The sequence below is a fragment of the Vanrija albida genome (genome assembly GCF_041260175.1).
Source record: "Vanrija albida strain AlHP1 chromosome Unknown contig_3, whole genome shotgun sequence".
In the NCBI taxonomy this organism is placed as follows: Eukaryota; Fungi; Basidiomycota; class Tremellomycetes; order Trichosporonales; family Trichosporonaceae; genus Vanrija; species Vanrija albida.
The window spans coordinates 827,054-844,828 of NW_027191422.1; the positions used below are offsets into that span (position 1 = coordinate 827,054).

Below are 17,775 nucleotides of genomic sequence, written 5' to 3' on the forward strand. Positions count from 1 at the left end.
GAGCAACCACCCCTCTCTCTGTCCATCTCGACCATCTCTTGACGGAGCAACAGCTGCAGTTAAGGTACCCGGCAGAGTATCGTCTACTGCAACCCCCAGCAACCCCAGCAACCCCAGCAACCATGAACCACGTAAGTGCTCGTGAACAGCCATCTGCTCGACGACCTTCTGTGCGACCGTCTGCTGACCATGTCTTCTTCTCGACCGCCCCGAATGTGACCTACTACGATGACCTTCTCTCCGACCCAACAGCACCCTGCCGCCTGGGGCCAGCCCCTCACTGCTCACCAGCAGTTCGAGCAGTACTCGACCTTCCCCGTCGGCAACTCGCCCCGTTACAACGCGACCACCGACCCCGTTGCCCACACCCAGTGAGTAGTGCTCCTATTGTATCCGTTGAGGCAATCTAACTCGTACACAGGCAGCCCCTTGTCACCGGTACCTCGGTTATCGGCCTCAAGTACAAGGACGGCGTCATGCTCGCTGCTGACACGCTTGGTGAGTTGGCTACTTGGTCTTGCAACGTGTAGCTAACAACGGCAGGTTCGTACGGATCGCTTGCCCGCTTCCGCGACATTGAGCGTTTGCACGCCCTCGGTACCCACACCGTCATCGGTGTCGCTGGTGACATGAGCGACTACCAGTACCTGAAGAAGGAGCTGGACGCCATCCTGTCAGTTAGCTCATGAGCTGTTAGGCACCTCAGCTAACAATACCAGGCGCGAGGAGACGACCCTCAAGCTCACTGACGGCCACCCACCACTCTCCCCGTCCAACCTGTACACCTTCCTTGCCAACCTCTTCTACGGCCGACGAAGCCAGATCAACCCCCTCTGGAACGCCCTCTTGGTCGGCGGCTGGGACTTTGAGAAGAGCGAGCCGTGAGTCTAGCTGTCGACGATCCGATTACATAGCTGACTTGCCAGATTCCTTGGCTACGTCGACCTCCTCGGCACCACCTACACTGCCCCTACGCTTGCTACCGGCTTCGGTGCCCACCTCGCCCAGCCCCTCCTCCGCGAGGCGTTCGAGGCTAAGGCTGGCAAGGACGGCAAGGGCCCTCTCCTCGATGACGCCGAGGCCGAGAAGCTGCTCGACGAGTGCATGAAGGTGCTCTTCTACCGTGACGCCAGGAGTATCAACAAGGTGGGTGTCTTAGCCTCTTGCATCATCACCCATACTGACCGTCCCCAGTACCAAATTGCTCGCGTTACCAAGGAGGGCGTCTCCGTCTCTGACTCGAAGAGCGCGCCCACCGAGTGGGGATTCGCAGAAAGCCTTCGTGGCTACGGAGCGCAGAACCAGTAGACGCATTAGTAGTAGTAAGATACGATGAGAGAGATGCAGTTATTGGCATAGTCTGGGGAGGGCGTGGTGAAGTTGCACCACCCTTTTGTCGACGTTCGACACAAGCCGACGGATACAGCAGTGCCTACAGAATGTTTAAGTAGTCTACTACTTGAAATGATAGACTGACAGCAACCATCCCGGCACCAAGAGCGCGATGAATGCTTGGGGGAGCAGTAGCAGCAGGACGCGATCGGCAGCCTGCGACAACCTCACAACGTCCCTGTCCTTCACTGCCCCCTGTCCTCAGCCTCCCTCCTACCGAGCTCGCGATACCGACACGACCTACTCCCACACCTTCAATGCAGCAGGGCACGCCACGCCCAATAGTATAGCAGAGGATCGTCACAATGCATCCCAAACGGCACCTCCCTACACCCTATCTATGCGATTTGCTTAGTAGACGTAGGCAAGGATCTTGCCACCGACGTGCTTGCGACGGGCCTCCTCGTGGTCCATGATACCGGCCGAGGTGGTGAGGATGATCTTGCCGAACGAACGGGCGGGGAGGAGGAGGGCGACCCAGTTCTCGATGGCGTCAACGGCAATGTTGAAGCGGGGCGAGATAACGCCGGTCTTGTTAAGACGGCCGTTAAGCTGGATGACGACCTTGCCGCCACGGTGGTCGTCGACGATCTCGAACTCGCCGATGTAGCCTAGGGTATGTCAGTAACGGTGCGACGAGACGAGCCAGGCAAGCCTTCGAGCCACAAGTCGAGCCTCAAGAGCCGCTGCCGTCTTCCCCAAACGCCGTTCTTGCCGAGCGCATGTTCTCTCCCAATCAGCCCCCCCTCCTAGAGGCCCCGGCCATGCGGCCTTGAGCGCAAAGGGAGGGATTGTTATGAAGAGTGTGACGATTGTCCAATCTCCCGGAAGCTTAAAACCCATCCTCGGTGGACAAGACGGAGACGGGAAGTTATACCTCCGGGGTAGTGAGGGGAGATGGCGGAGGGGAGGTGATGGGGGAACATGCGCTTGCTTGGCGGGCGGGGTTGTCGGCGCCGCGGCGGACAGCAGTCGAGGGCGACGCGGCACGCGACCATGTCGAGGAGAGAATCCAGTCGATCCAGACTTGCTCTCGCCCGTTGTCACGGACGCCAGCTGGCGACGGCAGACTCCTCTCCCTTGCTCCCTCTTCCCTCCAGCTCGGCTTGATGGCTCTTGGCTTTGCCTGGCGGACGTGCGCGACTTACCGTGCTTCTGGAGGACACCGAGGACCTTCACGACGACCTTGGACGAAGGGCGGATGAGGACCTGGCGCTTTCCACGGCGCTCGGCGTTGACGATGGCGTTGAGGGCATCGTTGAGGACGGAAACGCGGACCATCTGGGTGTGTTAGGGCCTCGAGCTCTCCCACATCGACGCCTCGACAAAAGTCTCGACACGCGCTCAAAACTCACCTTGCTAAGTTGGTTTTGTTGGGTTTTCGGGTGGGGTGAAAACTAGACGGATGGGGTAAGCCCTTGCACTCGATGCGGGTGTGCTGTTGATCTCACAGCAGCCGTAAAGAGTGGAATCAAGTAAGCACCTTTTAGTGGAGGATGGAGGAGAGCTTTACTACGACGTCGAAGACGACCATAGTTGCAGCGAGCAGGCGGTGGGTGCGCCAGGCGGGAGGCGGGCAGCCAGGCAGTGGCAGGCAGGCAGGCCGCTGCGTACTGCCAAAGTTGCACTGAGTGTCGACGGGACCAAATCCACGTGCTCAGATTTTCGCCGGCAATATACAAACACCGCGGAACCCTGAGTATGGCAAACCGCGCTCCTGGTGATGTCAGTATTTGTGGTCCACTCAGCCATGTCAGTTGTTGACCCATACCACCACACGCACCATGCCACCAGCCGCGACGCTGCCAGGCAAGACGATACGGCAGCAGGCAAAGGCAAAGGGCAGCGGGGCGGACCGCGCCGACCTCAAGAAGGATGTCGTCAAGCCGCTGCTCATGAACCCGCTCACCGTGGGGTGGTACGTCGCGACGCGTCCGCTTGCGGCGCGATGGCCAGCTGACGCCGCAGGCCCAACATCCCCAACCACGTCCAGGTCGGCGTCATGGCCGCGCTGATGCAGCTCATCCCGTCGTCGGTCGCCGACTACCACACGGACCGTAGCCGCGCGTCGCGTGCCGGCAAGCGGGCGAGGCGGACGCAGAAGCGTGCCGAGGAGGCCAACGCGGTGGTCGCGAAGGAGGCTGGGAGCAAGGCCGCAGTAACGGGGGATGTCGCGATGGAGGCAGCCGTTGTGGAGAAGAGCGCTGCCGAACCGGAGCTCGCAGCACCTGCCCACGCCGGACAGCCTTGGCCCGACATCCTCGCCCATTTCATCATCGGCCTGAACGAGACGATCAAGGGAATGGAGCACAGCATCGATGACCTTCGTTTCCGTCTTGCGATCTTGAGCGATCTCCTCGCGAGCAAGAGATCACCAGCAGACGCACCAGCGGACGGCCTCCCTCGATTCCTGCCTACCGCGGCGAGAGAGGAGGCCGAGCCAGCGCCGTGGTCGACACCAGCGGCCCCGCTGTTCATGGTGCTTGTGTTCAACGGCTCCGTGTCCCCACAGGCCCTTATCGACCCCCTGCCGCTGTACGCCGCGACCTACAACACGCTCCTGCGCCAGTACGCGACGCTCGCCAAGGCCGTGCGCTCCCGCGTCCCAGGTGGCGACAAGTACATTGGTGTTGAGGGCCCGGAGATCCGCATCGTGCCGCTGGGCAGCCGCGAGGCGGAGGGATCAGCATTGTTTGGGCTGCGGCGAGTGTCCGTGTTTGCGATTAGGGTGGGTTTGACAGGTATGAGCTGTTAGCTAACCCACCAGACTTCGCACCCCGCGCTGAACGTTCTCGAACGCCTGCTGCCAGACACGGTGCTCCAGGCACCACGCCACGCTGTCACGCTCCCGTACCCCACGACATCGCTCAAGATCTACGGCGACGAGCCCAAGAACGGCGAGGCGGCCTCGGCTGCACCAGCAGCGAAGTCCAAGCCCCCACCTTCACAGCTCCCGACCCCGGCTATCCACTACGCGCCAGTCCACCTCAAGGGTGTCCTCACTGAGGCCCCACTGGATGCCAACGCGCGGAAGCAGCGCCGCCTCGCTGAGGTCCGCCAAAAGCGCGTAGAAAGCAAGGTGAAGCGCCGCGAGGAGGCAGCGAAGTTTGAGCAGAAGCTGCGGGCCGAGTTCAAGGCCGAGGGGCGGACCCAGCCCAAGATGGGACGCAAGGAGCGCATCGCAATCAAGGCGGGCGAGAGGGCCGCCAAGTTTGCTGCGAAGAAGGAGGCAGCAGAGAAGGCGGCGGGAGGGGCCGCGGCTGGCGTGACGGCGGCTGCGGACAAGGCGAACTCAACCAACCCCAAGGCGAAGCGAGCCGGCGAGCCCCTCGTTCAGTCCAAGGCGAAGCGAGCCGGCGAGCCCCTCGTTCAGTCCAAGGCGAAGCGGGCCAAGGCCGAGGCCAAAGCCAAGGCCGTCGACAAGGCGCGCGCGGCAGCGTCCACGTCGGCCCAGTAGAAACCCATGTGCATTGATAACGGCAAGGACAGCATCACCCGTGCCCTGTATGTATTCTACCATCCTACATGATGTAGTCTGGGCGTGTTGGCCGGGGCGGGACGAGCGTTAAGCGCGAGACGTCTGGCCAGCCCTGCGTCATATCTGGCACAGCGTCGTCCTGTGGCCCGGCGAGGATGTAGTCGAGCTCGGAGACGGCGTCGGGCCCCTGCGCCACGAGCCAGCGGCCGCGGTCTGCCTCCTCTTCGCTCTCGGTCCCGGGGTAGCTCGCGAGGGGGAGTATCAGCCGGAATCTACCATCAGCCCGGCCCTTGCGCCCACTCACGCGTCCTTGCCGTTCGAGTAGAACCGGTGCAGCCGCTTCTCGCGCATGAACCCGAGGCGCTCATACAGCGCGAGCGACGGCTCGTTGTCGTACTCTGTCTCGAGGACGATCTGGCATCAGCACCGCCAGCGAGGCGCACGCACCTCGTGCGCGCCGCGCGCCTCCATCTCGGCGATCGCGAGCTCGACGAGCCGCCGCGCGATCCCCCGCCGCCGCCACCCGCGCTGCACGCTCAGCATGCCGATGTAGCCGCGGTTCGTGCGCTCGCGGTGCGTGTCCTGCTTGCAGATGATGGTGGCGATGGGCGTGGCGTCCGCGGGCGTGGGGTAGACCTAGACGCCGCGAGGCCGCGTCAGCTGCCGGGTCTCAGTTAATGAGCTGCAACACACAAAGAAGGTGAGGTGCGGCCTAGGGTCAGTCAGCGCTGCCCCCTCGCTCGACGCACCACTCGGAGAGGAAGTACCGGAAGGTATACACTGCCGTCAGCTTTGCTGCCCCGCGGCCCGCTCGCACCATTGTATCTAAAGTCAGCGGGCACCAGCACACACGACCCACGGCTCGCTCAGCTCCTCCTCGCACAGGCGCGTGATGTGCGCCAGGTCGGTGTCCTCGTCGACAAAGGTGCGCACCGCGAGCGTGTCGCCCCGGCCGTCGGCGAACGGCGCGGTCGGTGCGGGCGCTGGCGCTGGCGGCGTGGACGGCCCGGCGCGGGGCACGTCGGCGAGGTCGTCGGGGACGGCGACCACTGCTGCTGCCATTGTGCTGTTGTGGATTGTTGTGTCGTCAGCGTTGTGGACCGCCGACTTTGAATTGTCTGGTCGGTGGACCGACCTCCACTGACGCCGTTGAGTTTCAGGCACAACATGGCTGCTCGCTCGCACAAAGCCACACGAGTTCCGTCGTCAACATTGCCTCTCTCCTCTCCTCCCATCACACAATGGAGCCAAACGGCGACACGACCCCCTCGCCATTCGCCGACGTCCACCTCGCTGTCGACGCGTACACGCTCGACCCGGCGGCCGGCAAGCGGCGGCTCAAGCAGATCGAGCACGACGGGACGTTGACGTATGACGAGGTGTAAGTGCGTCTCGCCCGGCTCCAGCTCACGCGCAGCAAACCGCCGCGCACAAAGCGCACAGAGCACCTCGAGAGGATATGGAACGAGTACCCCGCGGGCCTGCTCGACCTGTCGGTCGACTCGCTGCGCGCCGCCGACCCGACGACGACGTACGGCGCCGAGGCGGATGCCGGCGACGAGAAGGAGGCCGATACGGGCACGCGCGAGAGCGGCAAGCTCATGAGCGTCGAGGACATGGAGGCGCTGCGGTCCGACGTGTACACTAGCCTCAAGTGAGCCGTTCCCGCGGACGTAACTGACGCCAGCGACGCACGCAACGAGCTGTGGTTCATCCTCGAGCTGGCAAAGACGCTCGCGGCCTCGGCCGACATCGAGTCCAACCCGCCGCCGGAGCCCTTCCCCTCCGCCCCGCCCCCCAAGCAGAAGGGAAAGGGCAAGGGGCTGCCGCAGGTGCCGTCGGTCGCGTCCTCCGTGCCGCCGCCAGCCACGAGCATGGAGGGCGAGCCGCCCGTGCTCCCGGGCGGGACCTACACTGCGACGCCGAGCGCTGCGCCGGTCCGCGGCGCCGCGGCGCGCGCGCACGCGCTCGAGCTCGCCCTAGCCGCCAAACAGCGCGCGCTGGACGACTGCGGCGCGCTGATCGACGCGGCCGTCGACGAGCTGCGCGTCATGGCGGATGCGAGCGCCCGCTTCACCGCCGACGTACGCAGGCTGCAGGGCGGCCCAGGCCAGTCGCAGTGGGCTGTGGTGCCGCGCCCGAACTTTGGGCGCAGCAGCGGCGCGGACGCCGAGATGGCAAAGGACGTGGTGGTCCCGTACGCTTTGGACGAGGCGCCGCCGGCGCTCCGCGCCCGCTCGCTCGCAGCCTTCGACCTCGACCCGCGCAAGGTCGACGGGCTGAGCTTCGGGGCCAGGTCGTACCTCCGCCTCCGGGTGCTGGTGCGCAGCCCCGCGGCCGGGCCGCAGACGACGTCGCGCCCGTACGTGGCGAGCGCGGAGGACACGACGGATGTGTGCGCTGCGATCCAGGCGGCGCAGACCGAGACGGTGGACGAGGACCTGTTCAACGAGATCCGGAACGAGGTGTCGCGCCTCGACGGGGCGACGATCGAGCCGCAGAACATCTCGCTGCGCGTCGGCAAGGAGGAGCTGACGTTCCAACTGGTGAGTAGTTGGGCAAAGGACCCGCTGACGGCAGTACGACACGCGCGAGACGCTGGCGCCGCTGCCCGAGTCGCCCATGTGCGACATTCTGCTCGGGGCCGCGCGCATGGGCCTGATGCACACGTACCGGCGGCGCAAGCAGCGCCTGATCGACCCGCTGCCGGTGACTGCGCCGGCGTCGTCGTCGTCTTCGACGAGCGGCTCGTCGAGCAACTCGCCGCCGAGCAGCATCCTCCTGCCCATCGTCCACGTGCTGCAGTACAACGCCGTGTGCCGCGCGATTCGGCCCGCGCTCGACGCGTTCCACCACACGCTCTCTGCCGCCGGGCTGACGAGCGCGCTGGTCGAGCGCAGCTCGTCTACCGACAGCGCAGACGGCGTGCTCGGCCTGCTGAGCGCAAAGGCCAAGGTCGACGTGCTCGGCACGGTCTTCACGCTCGAGGTGGTGGGATGCCAAGGCGTGACGGTCAACGTGACTGCGCCCGCGCAGATCCACCTCGCGACGCCCGGCGCGACGTTTGCGCTGCGCGACGTCGAGCACCTCGACCGCATCGTAGGCGATACCATGGTCTCGCAGCTGCAGGCCCTCGCGTTTGCGGCCATGCGCGACGCGGCGGACGAGGACACAGCGGGCGCGTGGTACGACGAGCTCGACGGCAGCGTCGTCGCCGGCGCGCTCGGCCCCCTCAACATTGCGTTCAGTAGTGCCGCGCTCCGCGCGTGGGTCGACGCCGAGGACGCGCCCGCGCCGTACGACTTGAGCGAGGCCGCGCAGCCGTTCACAGAGTGGCTTGCCGACCTTGCGCGCGCCATCCCGCCCGAGGCGGAGGCGTAGTGCACGAGCCAGTGTGGCGCTGATCTCTGCACGGCCGGCCGGCGCTTACTGCCGCGCCGCCACATCTCTGTAGAGCACACACCCATGCATACTATGTAGCCGACGCACCCTGCTTACCTGACCTCGGCTCGGTCGACCGAGCTCTTGTCGGTCGCCGGCGATGCCGCGCGCCGCACAAGCCGCCGGATAGGTTTGTTTTGTCAAGCCGGTTAGACAGCCTGCTCTGCTCGCATTGGTAACCGATGTCTTGCCACCCTCCCTGCAATCCCGCCGCGGCCTGATATGATATCATCCATGACTACAATCTACACTGAAGCTACTGCTTTTCCGACGCATGCTCGCTCGCTCGCTCTGACAACACTACACGACCGCCCGCTTACTGCTCGGCAACAAAGACGGCGGCGGCGCCCATGCCGGTACCAATGCACATGGACGTGACAAAGACCTTGGCCTTGGAGCGCTTGGCCTCGGCAAAGGCAGTGGCAAGCTGGCGGGCGCCAGTGGCACCGAGGGGGTGGCCGAGGGCAATGGCACCACCGTTGGGGTTGACCTTCTCGTAGGGGATGCCGACAGTGTCAATCGACATGATGGCCTGCGAGGCAAAGGCCTCGTTGATCTCGTAGAAGTCGACGTCGTCCTTGGTGATGCCGGCGTTCTTGAGCGCGGCGGGGATGGCAAAGGCGGGTCCGACACCCATGATGTTGGGGGGAACACCGACAACAGCCGACGTGACGTACTTGCCGAGGATGGGGAGGCCGAGCTTCTGGGCGACCGAGCGGCGGGCGAGGACGACGGCGGCGGCACCGTCAGAGACCTGCGAGGCGTTACCGGCGTGGGTCACACCGTCCTTCTTGAAGGCGGGCTTGATCTTGCCGAGCGACTCGGCAGTGACACCGGCACGGATACCCTCGTCGGCGTCGACAATGATCTCCTTGTCCTCGTCGGTCTTGGGGTCGGTCCACTTGACCTTGACGGGGACAATCTCAGACTTGAACTTGCCGGCCTTCTGGGCGGCCTCGGCCTTCTGGAACGACTTGGCGGCGAACTCGTCCTGGATCTTGCGGCTGATCTTGTACTGCTCGGCAACGTTCTCCGAAGTGATGCCCATGGGGATCAGGCAGTCGGCGGCCCCGGGAACGGCGAGGACGTCGTCCGAGATCTTGGAGGGGAGGGTGCCAGCACCGTAGTGGGCAGTCATCGACTCGACACCGGCACCGATACCAATGTCAATGGTGCCGGCCTTGATGGCGTTGGCAATGTCAATGACGGCAACGAGACCCGACGAGCACTGGCGGTTGACAGTGTTGATGGGGACGCTGAGGCGGGTTAGCCGGTGGCCCCAGAAAAACTCCCACGACGGGTACTCACGTGTAGGGGATGCCAGCGGCAAGCTGGGCCATGCGGGCCGTGGTGGCGCCACCGCCGGGGGGAAGGACGTTGCCGACAGCAATGTCACTGAGATCGGCGGTTAGTACGAAGCCTATCGATGCAGTTCTGCTGACTCACCCAATGAGAGCGGGGTCGACACCAGCGCGCTTGACCGACTCGGCGAGGACGGCCTTGAGGAGGTCCTCAGTCTGGGCGTCCTTGAAGCCACCCTTGCGCGACTGGGCGCTGTCAGCGATGTCTCTTGTGCATGTCTATTCGACTTTTTTTACTCACCTTGGCGATGGGGGTACGGACGGCCGAGACGATGACAACGTCGTCGGCAGAGTTGATGAGGAGACGGGCCTTGCCGAGGCTGGGGAGGGCCGAGGTGATGGAGGAGATGGCGCCGGACATTGTGATGGAGTGTGTGGTCACAAGAAGGGGGAGTTGGAGTGATTGATGGAGAAGAGAGAGTTGACAAGATGTCGTCGATGGGTTAAAAAAGGCTTGTGGGTGGTGTGGGTAGTGTGGTGGTGGGTGTGATGGCCGGCTATCTATCAGCGTGGAACCGGGCAGGCAGACGTGTCGGTCGTGGGTCGTGGGCCGTGGGTGGTCAGTGGCGTTTGCAGCAGGTGGGTGACGGCCTACAACTGACAGACACATGCCCGGTCAAGCAGCCTGTGACGTCCTTGCCCCCCGGTAAACACGGCCGCCACCAACCGCCACCCTAGCCAGGGGGGTATTTGCTCCCGCCTTCTAGCACCCCTCTGGCATTTCCATCTCGGCGCTCGGTCTTGCCAATGAGTCATGGTGCCGCACGTAAGCAGTGGTCCACACCGTACAACCGTACAGTGCACGCACGCCCACTCGGCCTCGGCGCGCCGTGCCGCCGCGCCGCGCGACACCACAGTGACAAACCATAGTAACCGAGGCCTCTGCGCGCCGCCCGCCCACTCACCACCTCGTGTCAACCGAGCTCGGCAGGCGTAGCCTGTAGCCTGTAGCCTGTCATCGCTGATCGCCGTCGACGGCTCTGATCAGATCGGTGCTGACTGACGCGTAGGCCCGACCGCCGGGGCAACCGCGCAACCGCCCCGTGTGGTCCCTCCACCACATGCTCGGCCCGTCATCCGCGGTCCCGCGGGGCCGCAGATGGGCGGGCGGAACCTCGCACGCACACACAGGCGGGTGGGTGGGTGGGGATGATAGATAATAGAAGAGGAAGACGCAGCTCGAGCAAGGCAGCCACGAATCTCGACCCCACCTTCCTGGGCATGGCCTCGGCATGGCTTCCTCGCTGCCAAGTGTCCTTGCGGCGCCCATGGACGCACCGCACTCCCACGACGCCCCCGCTCAACCCATCCCCGCCGTCTCATCTTGTACATCATGCAATGGCGGGGTATCATCCGGCAAAGGTCTAAGGGCCACAGTGGCCCACGTGCGGGGGACACGGGCGTGTGAAAGGTCTACTATGCAACATGCGCTCTTTTCGGTCGGCCCACCTTCCTCTAACCCAGGAAGTTGAACGCGAAGAGGTGCAGTGCGACTGATGCGGCGGCAAAGTCGGCAAACGCGCTGGGTATGTTAGTGGGTGGTTCTGTGGGCAGAGAGAGGAAGACACGGATGTGGCACCGCTGCTCTCGAGGCGCAGTCACAGGCAGTGTCGCGCAGTCACAGCCAATGTGCGTCGGACGCGCCGCTCAAGACATCACCACCGCATCACCGCCTCCAGAGCGCTGTGCGGACGCCACCGGACGTTGCAATGTTCGAGCAAGAAACGCTGGACATTGCAGCAACCCGCCATAGCCACCCACCACCCTGACGGCATGTCGTCATATCAACCCGCCTCAGCCAGACCGCAAAAGTCACAACAGCTGCTTGACGCGTCCTTCGGCGCGGAAGGACGCCCAAGCAGCTGGAGAGGGCAGAGACAATCGTGCCGCCGCCGCCCTCCTCGACACCGCCGAAACGTGCGCCACCACCGCCCGGCCAGGAATAGCACTCACCGCTCCTGCGAAACCTCCTTGAACTCCTGGTCGCGGCCTGGGGCAATCTGTGCCCTCAGTCCGGCGAGGAGACAGAACTGTCCGACAGTGGAGCCAAAGCTGTGTGTGTGAGCGAGTGGAGACGCAACGACGTGGCGGGTGGAGCTGGTGGTGGGAAGAGACGCGCGGTCGCGTCCAAGGCAGTCCAACGTGTGTCCCGCCGTCGACAGCGCGCCGCCGAGGCCACCACCACCTCCCCTCGCCGTACTCACCCGCCGACGAAAGCATTGTAAGGGTGGCTCGTGATGAGCAGACGGTAGGCGAACTGGGCGATGCCCGAGACCATGAAGAAGAGGAGGAAGACGTCGATGAGCTTTACGCGCGCGGGCACGCTCGACTTGTAGTTTGAGACGAGGGTCTGGAGCGACGTCTGGAGCTGGTTCGACTGGGACTTTGCCGACGACATGGTGGTGGGTGTGGGGGATGAAGCGAGTGTGAATGCAAGAGTGTGTCGGAGCAGTTTGCTGCTTGCTATTGTTGCTGCTCGCAGATTCAGTTGCAACGCGCGCGACGCAGTCGCGACGACGACGCAACACGACGTGGAGGTAATTCCACGTGGCTAACGGAACAGCCCCAATAAATTCGCCACGTGCCCGCACGGACATTGATGACTCTGCGGCAATGGCACAACGGGCCCCGGACTGGCGGCGCGGGCGGTTGCCGAGTTGCGTGTGGAGATGTGCCAAGGTCCAACCGTCTCGGCTACTCTTGTACCACGATACATAACACGTTGGTGAGCTAGCTAGCGGCGACAGCTCTTCCTCCCACCCCCCTCCCCCACCCCCACACCCCCGCCATGGCGTTCAACCTGCCCCCCTTTGCGCCGACGATCCCCGTGTCGCCGTTCGTGCCGCACATCCCACAGAGCCGCATCGACGACCTCAAGGCGCGGCTCGCGGCCGAGGCGCCGCGCTCGACGACGTACGACAACTCGACTGGGCCAGGACACCTCGGCGCGCGCCGCCGCTACCTCGACGAGGCCATTGTCAAGTGGCGCGACAGCTTCCGCTGGCGCGACGTCGAGGAGGAGATTGCCCAGTTCCCAGGATACATGGCGACGGTGCACCACCGCAACCACACGTACCGCGTGCACTACCTCGCTCTCTGGAGCGAGAAGCCCGACGCCGTGCCCATCGTCTTCTGCCACGGCTGGCCCGGCAGCGTGCTTGAGTTCGTGCCCATGCTCAAGCTCCTCAAGGAGAAGTACACGCCCAAGACGCTGCCGTTCCACATCGTCGTCCCCGCGCTCATCGGCTACGGGTTCTCGTCCCCCCCGCCCCTCGACTTTCCCTTCACCTCGCTCGACAACGCGGGTGTCTTTGACGCCATGATGCGCGGGCTCGGGTTCGGCCGCGAGAACGGCAAGGGCGTCGGCTACATTGTGCAGGGCGGCGACGTTGGCTCGTTCGTCGCGCGCAACAGCAGCCGGTTCGAGTCTGTGCTCGGCGTGCACGTCAACTTTTTCCCGCTGCTCGGGTCGTCGTCCAAGCTCGACGTCAAGGGCCTCGACGAGCTCGACAAGCGCGCCATGAAGCGTGCGGTGCAGTGGGAGCGCTGGGGGCAGGGCTACTTCTGGGAGCATGCGACCAAGCCCGCGACCATCGGCGCCGTGCTCGAGTCGTCGCCAGTCGCGCTGCTCGCGTGGATCGGCGAGAAGCTCAACGACTCGGGCATTCCCGACTCGCTCAACTGGACGCTGGCAGAGGTCTCGCTCTACTGGTTTACAAACTCGGCCGCCACCTGCCTGTGGCAGTACAAGGCGGGCGCGGGCAAGGACCTCGACCCGAACGCGCAGCCGCCGAAGCGCATCGACAAGCCGTTTGGCTACTCGCAGTTCATCAACGAGATCTTCCCGACCCCGATCGAGTGGATCAAGGCAAGGACCAACCTCGTGTTTGCGCGCCGCCACGCCGATGGCGGCCACTTTGCTGCGCTCGAGAAGCCCGCCCTGCTGTGGGGCGACGTGAGCGAGTTTGCCGGCATTGTGGTGCAGCAAAAGGCCAAGCTGTAGTGGGGGGGCACAGGGCCAAGTTGTAGTGCTGTACCGTGTAGTGTAGTCAGAAGTGGATGCAGTGTGTGGCAGGAGTGGTGGCGTGGTGGTGGTGGCAGGGGAGGACAGCCGGACCGGCCGGCCGGTCCACCGTCGTCCCACCTGGTGAACATGAACTGTTGCGAGCATGCGAGCACCAAAACCAGAGTGAATAGCAAACAGTTAACCTCTCCACTAGCTAACACCAAGGCTAGTGGAGAGGCAACTGTCCCCATCTCTTGCAGAGCCGCGAGCAGTTCGCGGCGCTACAAGAGGGGCCAGAGGGATAGAGAATCAATAGTGGCGCTCACAATGGATCCTCCGGGATTCGAACTTGCGATGTCGTGGCGAACAACAGCGCGCAAGTTCTCATCAGATAGCCGAGCTGGCCCGCTCAGCTATCTGGAGTGATAGAGAGCACCTCGAAGCGTTTATGAACCTCTGCGCGGCACACACACTGACCCGCCGCCCGCGGTTCAGATCGCCGCGGGAGCAAAATTACGGCCAACCTCCGCCCCTCCCGTCCGAGATTTCCCAGCATGCCTGCCGCCCGTGCCGATGTCATCGCGTCGTCGTCGACTCTGTCCTCTCCCACTCTCTCCCACTCCCACAATGCCAACACCGTACAAGGCGCCGACGAGCGCGCAGGCCGACGCGTCGTACCACCCCCACGGCTTTGTGCGTCCCCCCCCCCCCGCGGCCCCTTGCCGAGCTGACACGCCTAGGACGAGTCCGCATCGCTCAGGCGCGCACGCAGGCCATACATCATCCGCAACGTGCTTACCGGGGGCGCGATCGTCGCCTTCATCGTCGGCGTGTACGCCTACTCGATTTCCGCCGTCAAGCAGGACGACTTTTCCGACGTCGTCGACCTCCTCCCCCCCGAGGCCGAGCGCGCCGCCATCCGCTCGATCGAGGACGAGGCGCGCGAGAAGGCCGGCGTCGCCCCGCTCGCCGCTGTCGAGGTCGAGGCCGCGCCCGCGCCCGCTGCCCCCGCGCCCAGCGTCCTCTCGTACCTCTCCCCCCGGCGCCTCAGCGAGATCGACTGGCTCAAGAACCGCGGATGGGTAGAGCACGGAAAGGACAACCTCCTCGTCTGGGGCGCGCCGAGCGTCGACAAGATCGGGTCCATGAAGGACACCCAGGCCGGCTCGGGCAGGCGCCAGGTCTGAGCGCGCACTGTTGCGGGTACACTCTTTGCATCTGTATGGCGTACAATAGCATGACCAGTCTACATTACGGCGGGGAGTATGGCGGAAGCGGAGGCGAGGCGGCAACGCGGGCTAGACGGCGGGCTGGATCGTCAGTTGCTGCGTTGCGAGTTACAACCACAACTTACACGGAGAGCACGGAGGCGCTCGGCCAGACGGCTGTCCTCCTCGACCGGCGCCTCGGTCTGCGCCTGCGCCGGGGTCGCAGTCGGCACCTGGTTCTCGACCAGCCCGTGCTGGATCTCGAGGCCGGCCTCGTCGGCCACCTGGTTGATCAGGCTGTCCACCTGGTCCTGCGGTGTCGTGAGGGCTGTCGTGTCGGACATTGTCGACTCCATGTACGACGTCTGTACGTCGAGGTCGTTGAACTGCGACTCGAACTTGTCCATCACGAGGGATATCTGGGCGGTTAGTTAGCGAGGCCGGCGCGGGAGGCAAGAGTCGAGCTGGGGCCTCTCGGCGATGGGGTCGGCACCGAGACCCTTCACAGCCGACAGACATCGCCCCACTCCCACTCACCCTCTCAAGGTTCATGCTCTCCATCGCCTTGTCCATGCCCTTGACCACGTTTCCCATGCTTTGCGTCACCGTTCGCATCGTGACGGCCGTCTCGACGCGGCTCGCGACTGCATCGATGCGCGACGCCAAGCGGAGGAGGTTGAGGCCCTCGGTCTTCTTCCTGATTGCGTTCTGGGCATAGATGCGGGCGCCTTCGGTGTTGCCCTTCTGGAGGGCCTGGACGAGTCAGCGACTGTGCGATGCGGTGCAGACTGCAAGCCGAGCCCATCACCCACCGCCTTGAGCTTGTTCTTCTCGGCCGTCTCGTCCTTGTTGGCCTTCTTGGCCTGCCGCTGCAGCGACTTGGCCGTGAACTGGTGGGTCAGTCGAGTTGAGGGGGTCTCGTGCGCACCTTGAGCTGGAAGAGAGCCTCTGTGGGGTGTCAGTTTGTGGGCGGAGAAAGGGACGACCAAGGGTCCTATCAGTGTGCCTACTCACTCTCGAGGTTGCTCATGTCTGGAGCGTCTTGTGAATCAAGTGATGGAGTAGGAAGAGGACAGTGATATGGCTCGATTGCCGCCCACCAAGCCATCCAGCACGGCCGACGAACGTCTCAACCCTCGTCGGCCCCGCTTTACTTCGTCATCGTTGAAATTTGCTTCCGTCGTCATCCAGGCTGGCTGGCTCGCGGGCGGTCCTCGACGCGTCCCTGGGTGGGATGGATGCCAGGCTGGATGGCTGGCAAAAGATCGTCCATCGTCATCTCGTCCACATAACACTGCGACGCTGTCCAACTCGTCGCTCCTCTTCCTGTCTATTCTACTCGGCCTCTTCTTCATTGCACAGCACGGCAGGCCGGTCCGCCATAAAACAGCGCAGCGCACATTACGCAGCCCCGATCTCATACCGCATAGACCGACACGCGACTCACATCTTACCACACCGGCATCGACGTGGCGCGCACAACCCGCGCATCATGTTCTCCCTCTTGCACACTCTGTCTTATGTGGGCGGGATAACAGCATTCGTGTTTGTGACCTTATCCCTGGGTAGGTGCTTGCTTCTCGTGGGCCGGTGGCGCGTTCAGCACCGACCATCAATCATGGCGTCTGTGGCTGACGTCCTCGGCAGCTAGCGGCCTGCTCTGGCTCGCAGAGCTCATCGAGGAGCACTCGCGGCAAGCAAAGGTCGTCGGTATTCGGGCAATCTACGTGAGTAGCAAGTCCGCGGGCCCCAGCTGACTCCTCCAGGGCATCATTGTTCTGCACGTACTGCTCTACATCACCGATGGTCTCCCCCTCCTCCCCACCCTCTTCTCCATCGGGTGCCACGTCGTCTACAGCCAGCACTTTTCCTCAAGTTGGCCTTTCATCTCCCTCACGTCGCCCGTGTTTCTCCTCTCGTGCGTCCTCGTGGTCGCCGACCACTTCCTGTGGTTCTTCCACTTTGCTGGCGTCGCCCAGGAGGCCAAGAAGTACCGTGCCTCAAAGTATCGCTACTCGGCCAACACGCAACCTCACAAGGACGCCCCAACTTTCTTGGACGTGGCGGTATTCTTTGCCGTCTGCGTGTGGTTCATCCCGCTCTTTCTCTTCCTGAGTCTGAGCGCCAACGACAATGTCATTCCTTCGTTTGGTAAGTCGGTGTCTTCAGTCGGCGCTGACGCCACAGACAACTCGGCGCCTCCGTCCCCAGCTCGCGGCGCCATCGATATCTCGTCTCCAGGCGCAGTCAAGGCCTCACGGCCAACCCGCTCGTCTGCGTCGCTCGTCAAATCGGTTCTCACGCCGATTGTGAGCCTCATCCCTCACCTTGGACGCAGGAGCCGAGACGCCGAAGGGCTTATTGCGCCGCGAGCGAACAGTCCTGCGCCTCCCAGTGCCAGCAGCACGAGCTACTTCCCCTGGGGAGCCGAATCATCGAGCGCCTCGGCCTCGCCATCAGCATTCTACCCACCAGCTCCTGTGTCCGACTTCACTCTGCGTGGCCAAACGCCCCCACCTCCAAGACGCGTTCCGTCTGAGCCTCCAAAGTCGCGCTCGAGCATCTCTAGCGATGTTGAAGACGCGTCGATTATTCCCTCGGCCAAGCCGACGGTTGGAGGCCCTACTGGGCGGAGGTCGCCTGCACGGAGTCGGACGATGCCGGTTGTTGAGACGTTGTCAGAAGGCCCCAAGAGCAAAGCGGATTAGGGCTGATCACCATGCATTATCAGTCCCTGTCGGCTTGCTTGGGCGATTGCACGCACACGCACACGTACACGCACACTGCACACTGCTCACTGCACACTGCACACTGTATGCATCTTGCATGAGACAATAGTCTGTCTGACCCAAGGCCGTTGACCGGCCTTGTTATTGTTTGTGTAGTGCC

General features: G+C 63.8%; 11 protein-coding genes across 11 annotated transcripts; 6 read left to right on the forward strand and 5 right to left on the reverse strand.

The window, feature by feature from the left end:
- Positions 1-122: 122 nt before the first annotated feature.
- On the forward strand, positions 123-1,308 carry PRE4 (Proteasome subunit beta type-7; the record flags this gene model as incomplete). Its single annotated transcript, XM_069352163.1, has 7 exons — positions 123-131; positions 253-371; positions 422-498; positions 544-673; positions 720-881; positions 927-1,146; positions 1,195-1,308. The coding sequence occupies 7 exons, from the start codon at positions 123-125 to the stop codon at positions 1,306-1,308; spliced, it is 831 nt and encodes a 276-aa protein (XP_069209581.1).
- A 435-nt stretch (positions 1,309-1,743) lies between these two features.
- On the reverse strand, positions 1,744-2,673 carry RPS22 (40S ribosomal protein uS8; the record flags this gene model as incomplete). The annotated part of the gene is made up of 2 exons (XM_069352164.1): positions 1,744-2,003; positions 2,541-2,673. The coding sequence occupies 2 exons, from the start codon at positions 2,671-2,673 to the stop codon at positions 1,744-1,746; spliced, it is 393 nt and encodes a 130-aa protein (XP_069209582.1).
- Positions 2,674-3,176: 503 nt separating this feature from the next.
- Q8F55_003635 (uncharacterized protein) lies at positions 3,177-4,849 on the forward strand (the record flags this gene model as incomplete). The annotated part of the gene is made up of 3 exons (XM_069352165.1): positions 3,177-3,310; positions 3,361-4,120; positions 4,160-4,849. The coding sequence occupies 3 exons, from the start codon at positions 3,177-3,179 to the stop codon at positions 4,847-4,849; spliced, it is 1,584 nt and encodes a 527-aa protein (XP_069209583.1).
- Positions 4,850-4,913: 64 nt separating this feature from the next.
- naa30 (N-alpha-acetyltransferase 30) lies at positions 4,914-5,932 on the reverse strand (the record flags this gene model as incomplete). Its single annotated transcript, XM_069352166.1, has 7 exons — positions 4,914-5,142; positions 5,175-5,284; positions 5,318-5,506; positions 5,564-5,582; positions 5,620-5,650; positions 5,688-5,695; positions 5,730-5,932. 7 exons carry the CDS (start codon positions 5,930-5,932, stop codon positions 4,914-4,916), a joined length of 789 nt encoding a protein of 262 aa, XP_069209584.1.
- Positions 5,933-6,111: 179 nt separating this feature from the next.
- Q8F55_003637 (uncharacterized protein) lies at positions 6,112-8,251 on the forward strand (the record flags this gene model as incomplete). The annotated part of the gene is made up of 4 exons (XM_069352167.1): positions 6,112-6,251; positions 6,288-6,524; positions 6,558-7,416; positions 7,451-8,251. 4 exons carry the CDS (start codon positions 6,112-6,114, stop codon positions 8,249-8,251), a joined length of 2,037 nt encoding a protein of 678 aa, XP_069209585.1.
- Positions 8,252-8,627: 376 nt separating this feature from the next.
- POT1_1 (3-ketoacyl-CoA thiolase with broad chain length specificity) lies at positions 8,628-10,033 on the reverse strand (the record flags this gene model as incomplete). Its single annotated transcript, XM_069352168.1, has 4 exons — positions 8,628-9,567; positions 9,620-9,706; positions 9,758-9,858; positions 9,914-10,033. The coding sequence occupies 4 exons, from the start codon at positions 10,031-10,033 to the stop codon at positions 8,628-8,630; spliced, it is 1,248 nt and encodes a 415-aa protein (XP_069209586.1).
- Positions 10,034-11,127: 1,094 nt separating this feature from the next.
- On the reverse strand, positions 11,128-12,070 carry OST2 (oligosaccharyltransferase complex subunit epsilon; the record flags this gene model as incomplete). Its single annotated transcript, XM_069352169.1, has 3 exons — positions 11,128-11,194; positions 11,626-11,724; positions 11,877-12,070. The coding sequence occupies 3 exons, from the start codon at positions 12,068-12,070 to the stop codon at positions 11,128-11,130; spliced, it is 360 nt and encodes a 119-aa protein (XP_069209587.1).
- A 390-nt stretch (positions 12,071-12,460) lies between these two features.
- On the forward strand, positions 12,461-13,675 carry Q8F55_003640 (uncharacterized protein; the record flags this gene model as incomplete). Its single annotated transcript, XM_069352170.1, has 1 exon — positions 12,461-13,675. The coding sequence occupies one exon, from the start codon at positions 12,461-12,463 to the stop codon at positions 13,673-13,675; it is 1,215 nt and encodes a 404-aa protein (XP_069209588.1).
- A 630-nt stretch (positions 13,676-14,305) lies between these two features.
- On the forward strand, positions 14,306-14,865 carry Q8F55_003641 (uncharacterized protein; the record flags this gene model as incomplete). Its single annotated transcript, XM_069352171.1, has 2 exons — positions 14,306-14,371; positions 14,419-14,865. The coding sequence occupies 2 exons, from the start codon at positions 14,306-14,308 to the stop codon at positions 14,863-14,865; spliced, it is 513 nt and encodes a 170-aa protein (XP_069209589.1).
- A 111-nt stretch (positions 14,866-14,976) lies between these two features.
- On the reverse strand, positions 14,977-15,916 carry Q8F55_003642 (uncharacterized protein; the record flags this gene model as incomplete). Its single annotated transcript, XM_069352172.1, has 6 exons — positions 14,977-14,988; positions 15,033-15,305; positions 15,424-15,639; positions 15,699-15,776; positions 15,815-15,834; positions 15,901-15,916. The coding sequence occupies 6 exons, from the start codon at positions 15,914-15,916 to the stop codon at positions 14,977-14,979; spliced, it is 615 nt and encodes a 204-aa protein (XP_069209590.1).
- A 462-nt stretch (positions 15,917-16,378) lies between these two features.
- SVP26 (erv26 superfamily protein) lies at positions 16,379-17,594 on the forward strand (the record flags this gene model as incomplete). Its single annotated transcript, XM_069352173.1, has 4 exons — positions 16,379-16,451; positions 16,534-16,613; positions 16,653-17,037; positions 17,074-17,594. The coding sequence occupies 4 exons, from the start codon at positions 16,379-16,381 to the stop codon at positions 17,592-17,594; spliced, it is 1,059 nt and encodes a 352-aa protein (XP_069209591.1).
- Between the last annotated feature and the right edge of the window lie 181 nt (positions 17,595-17,775).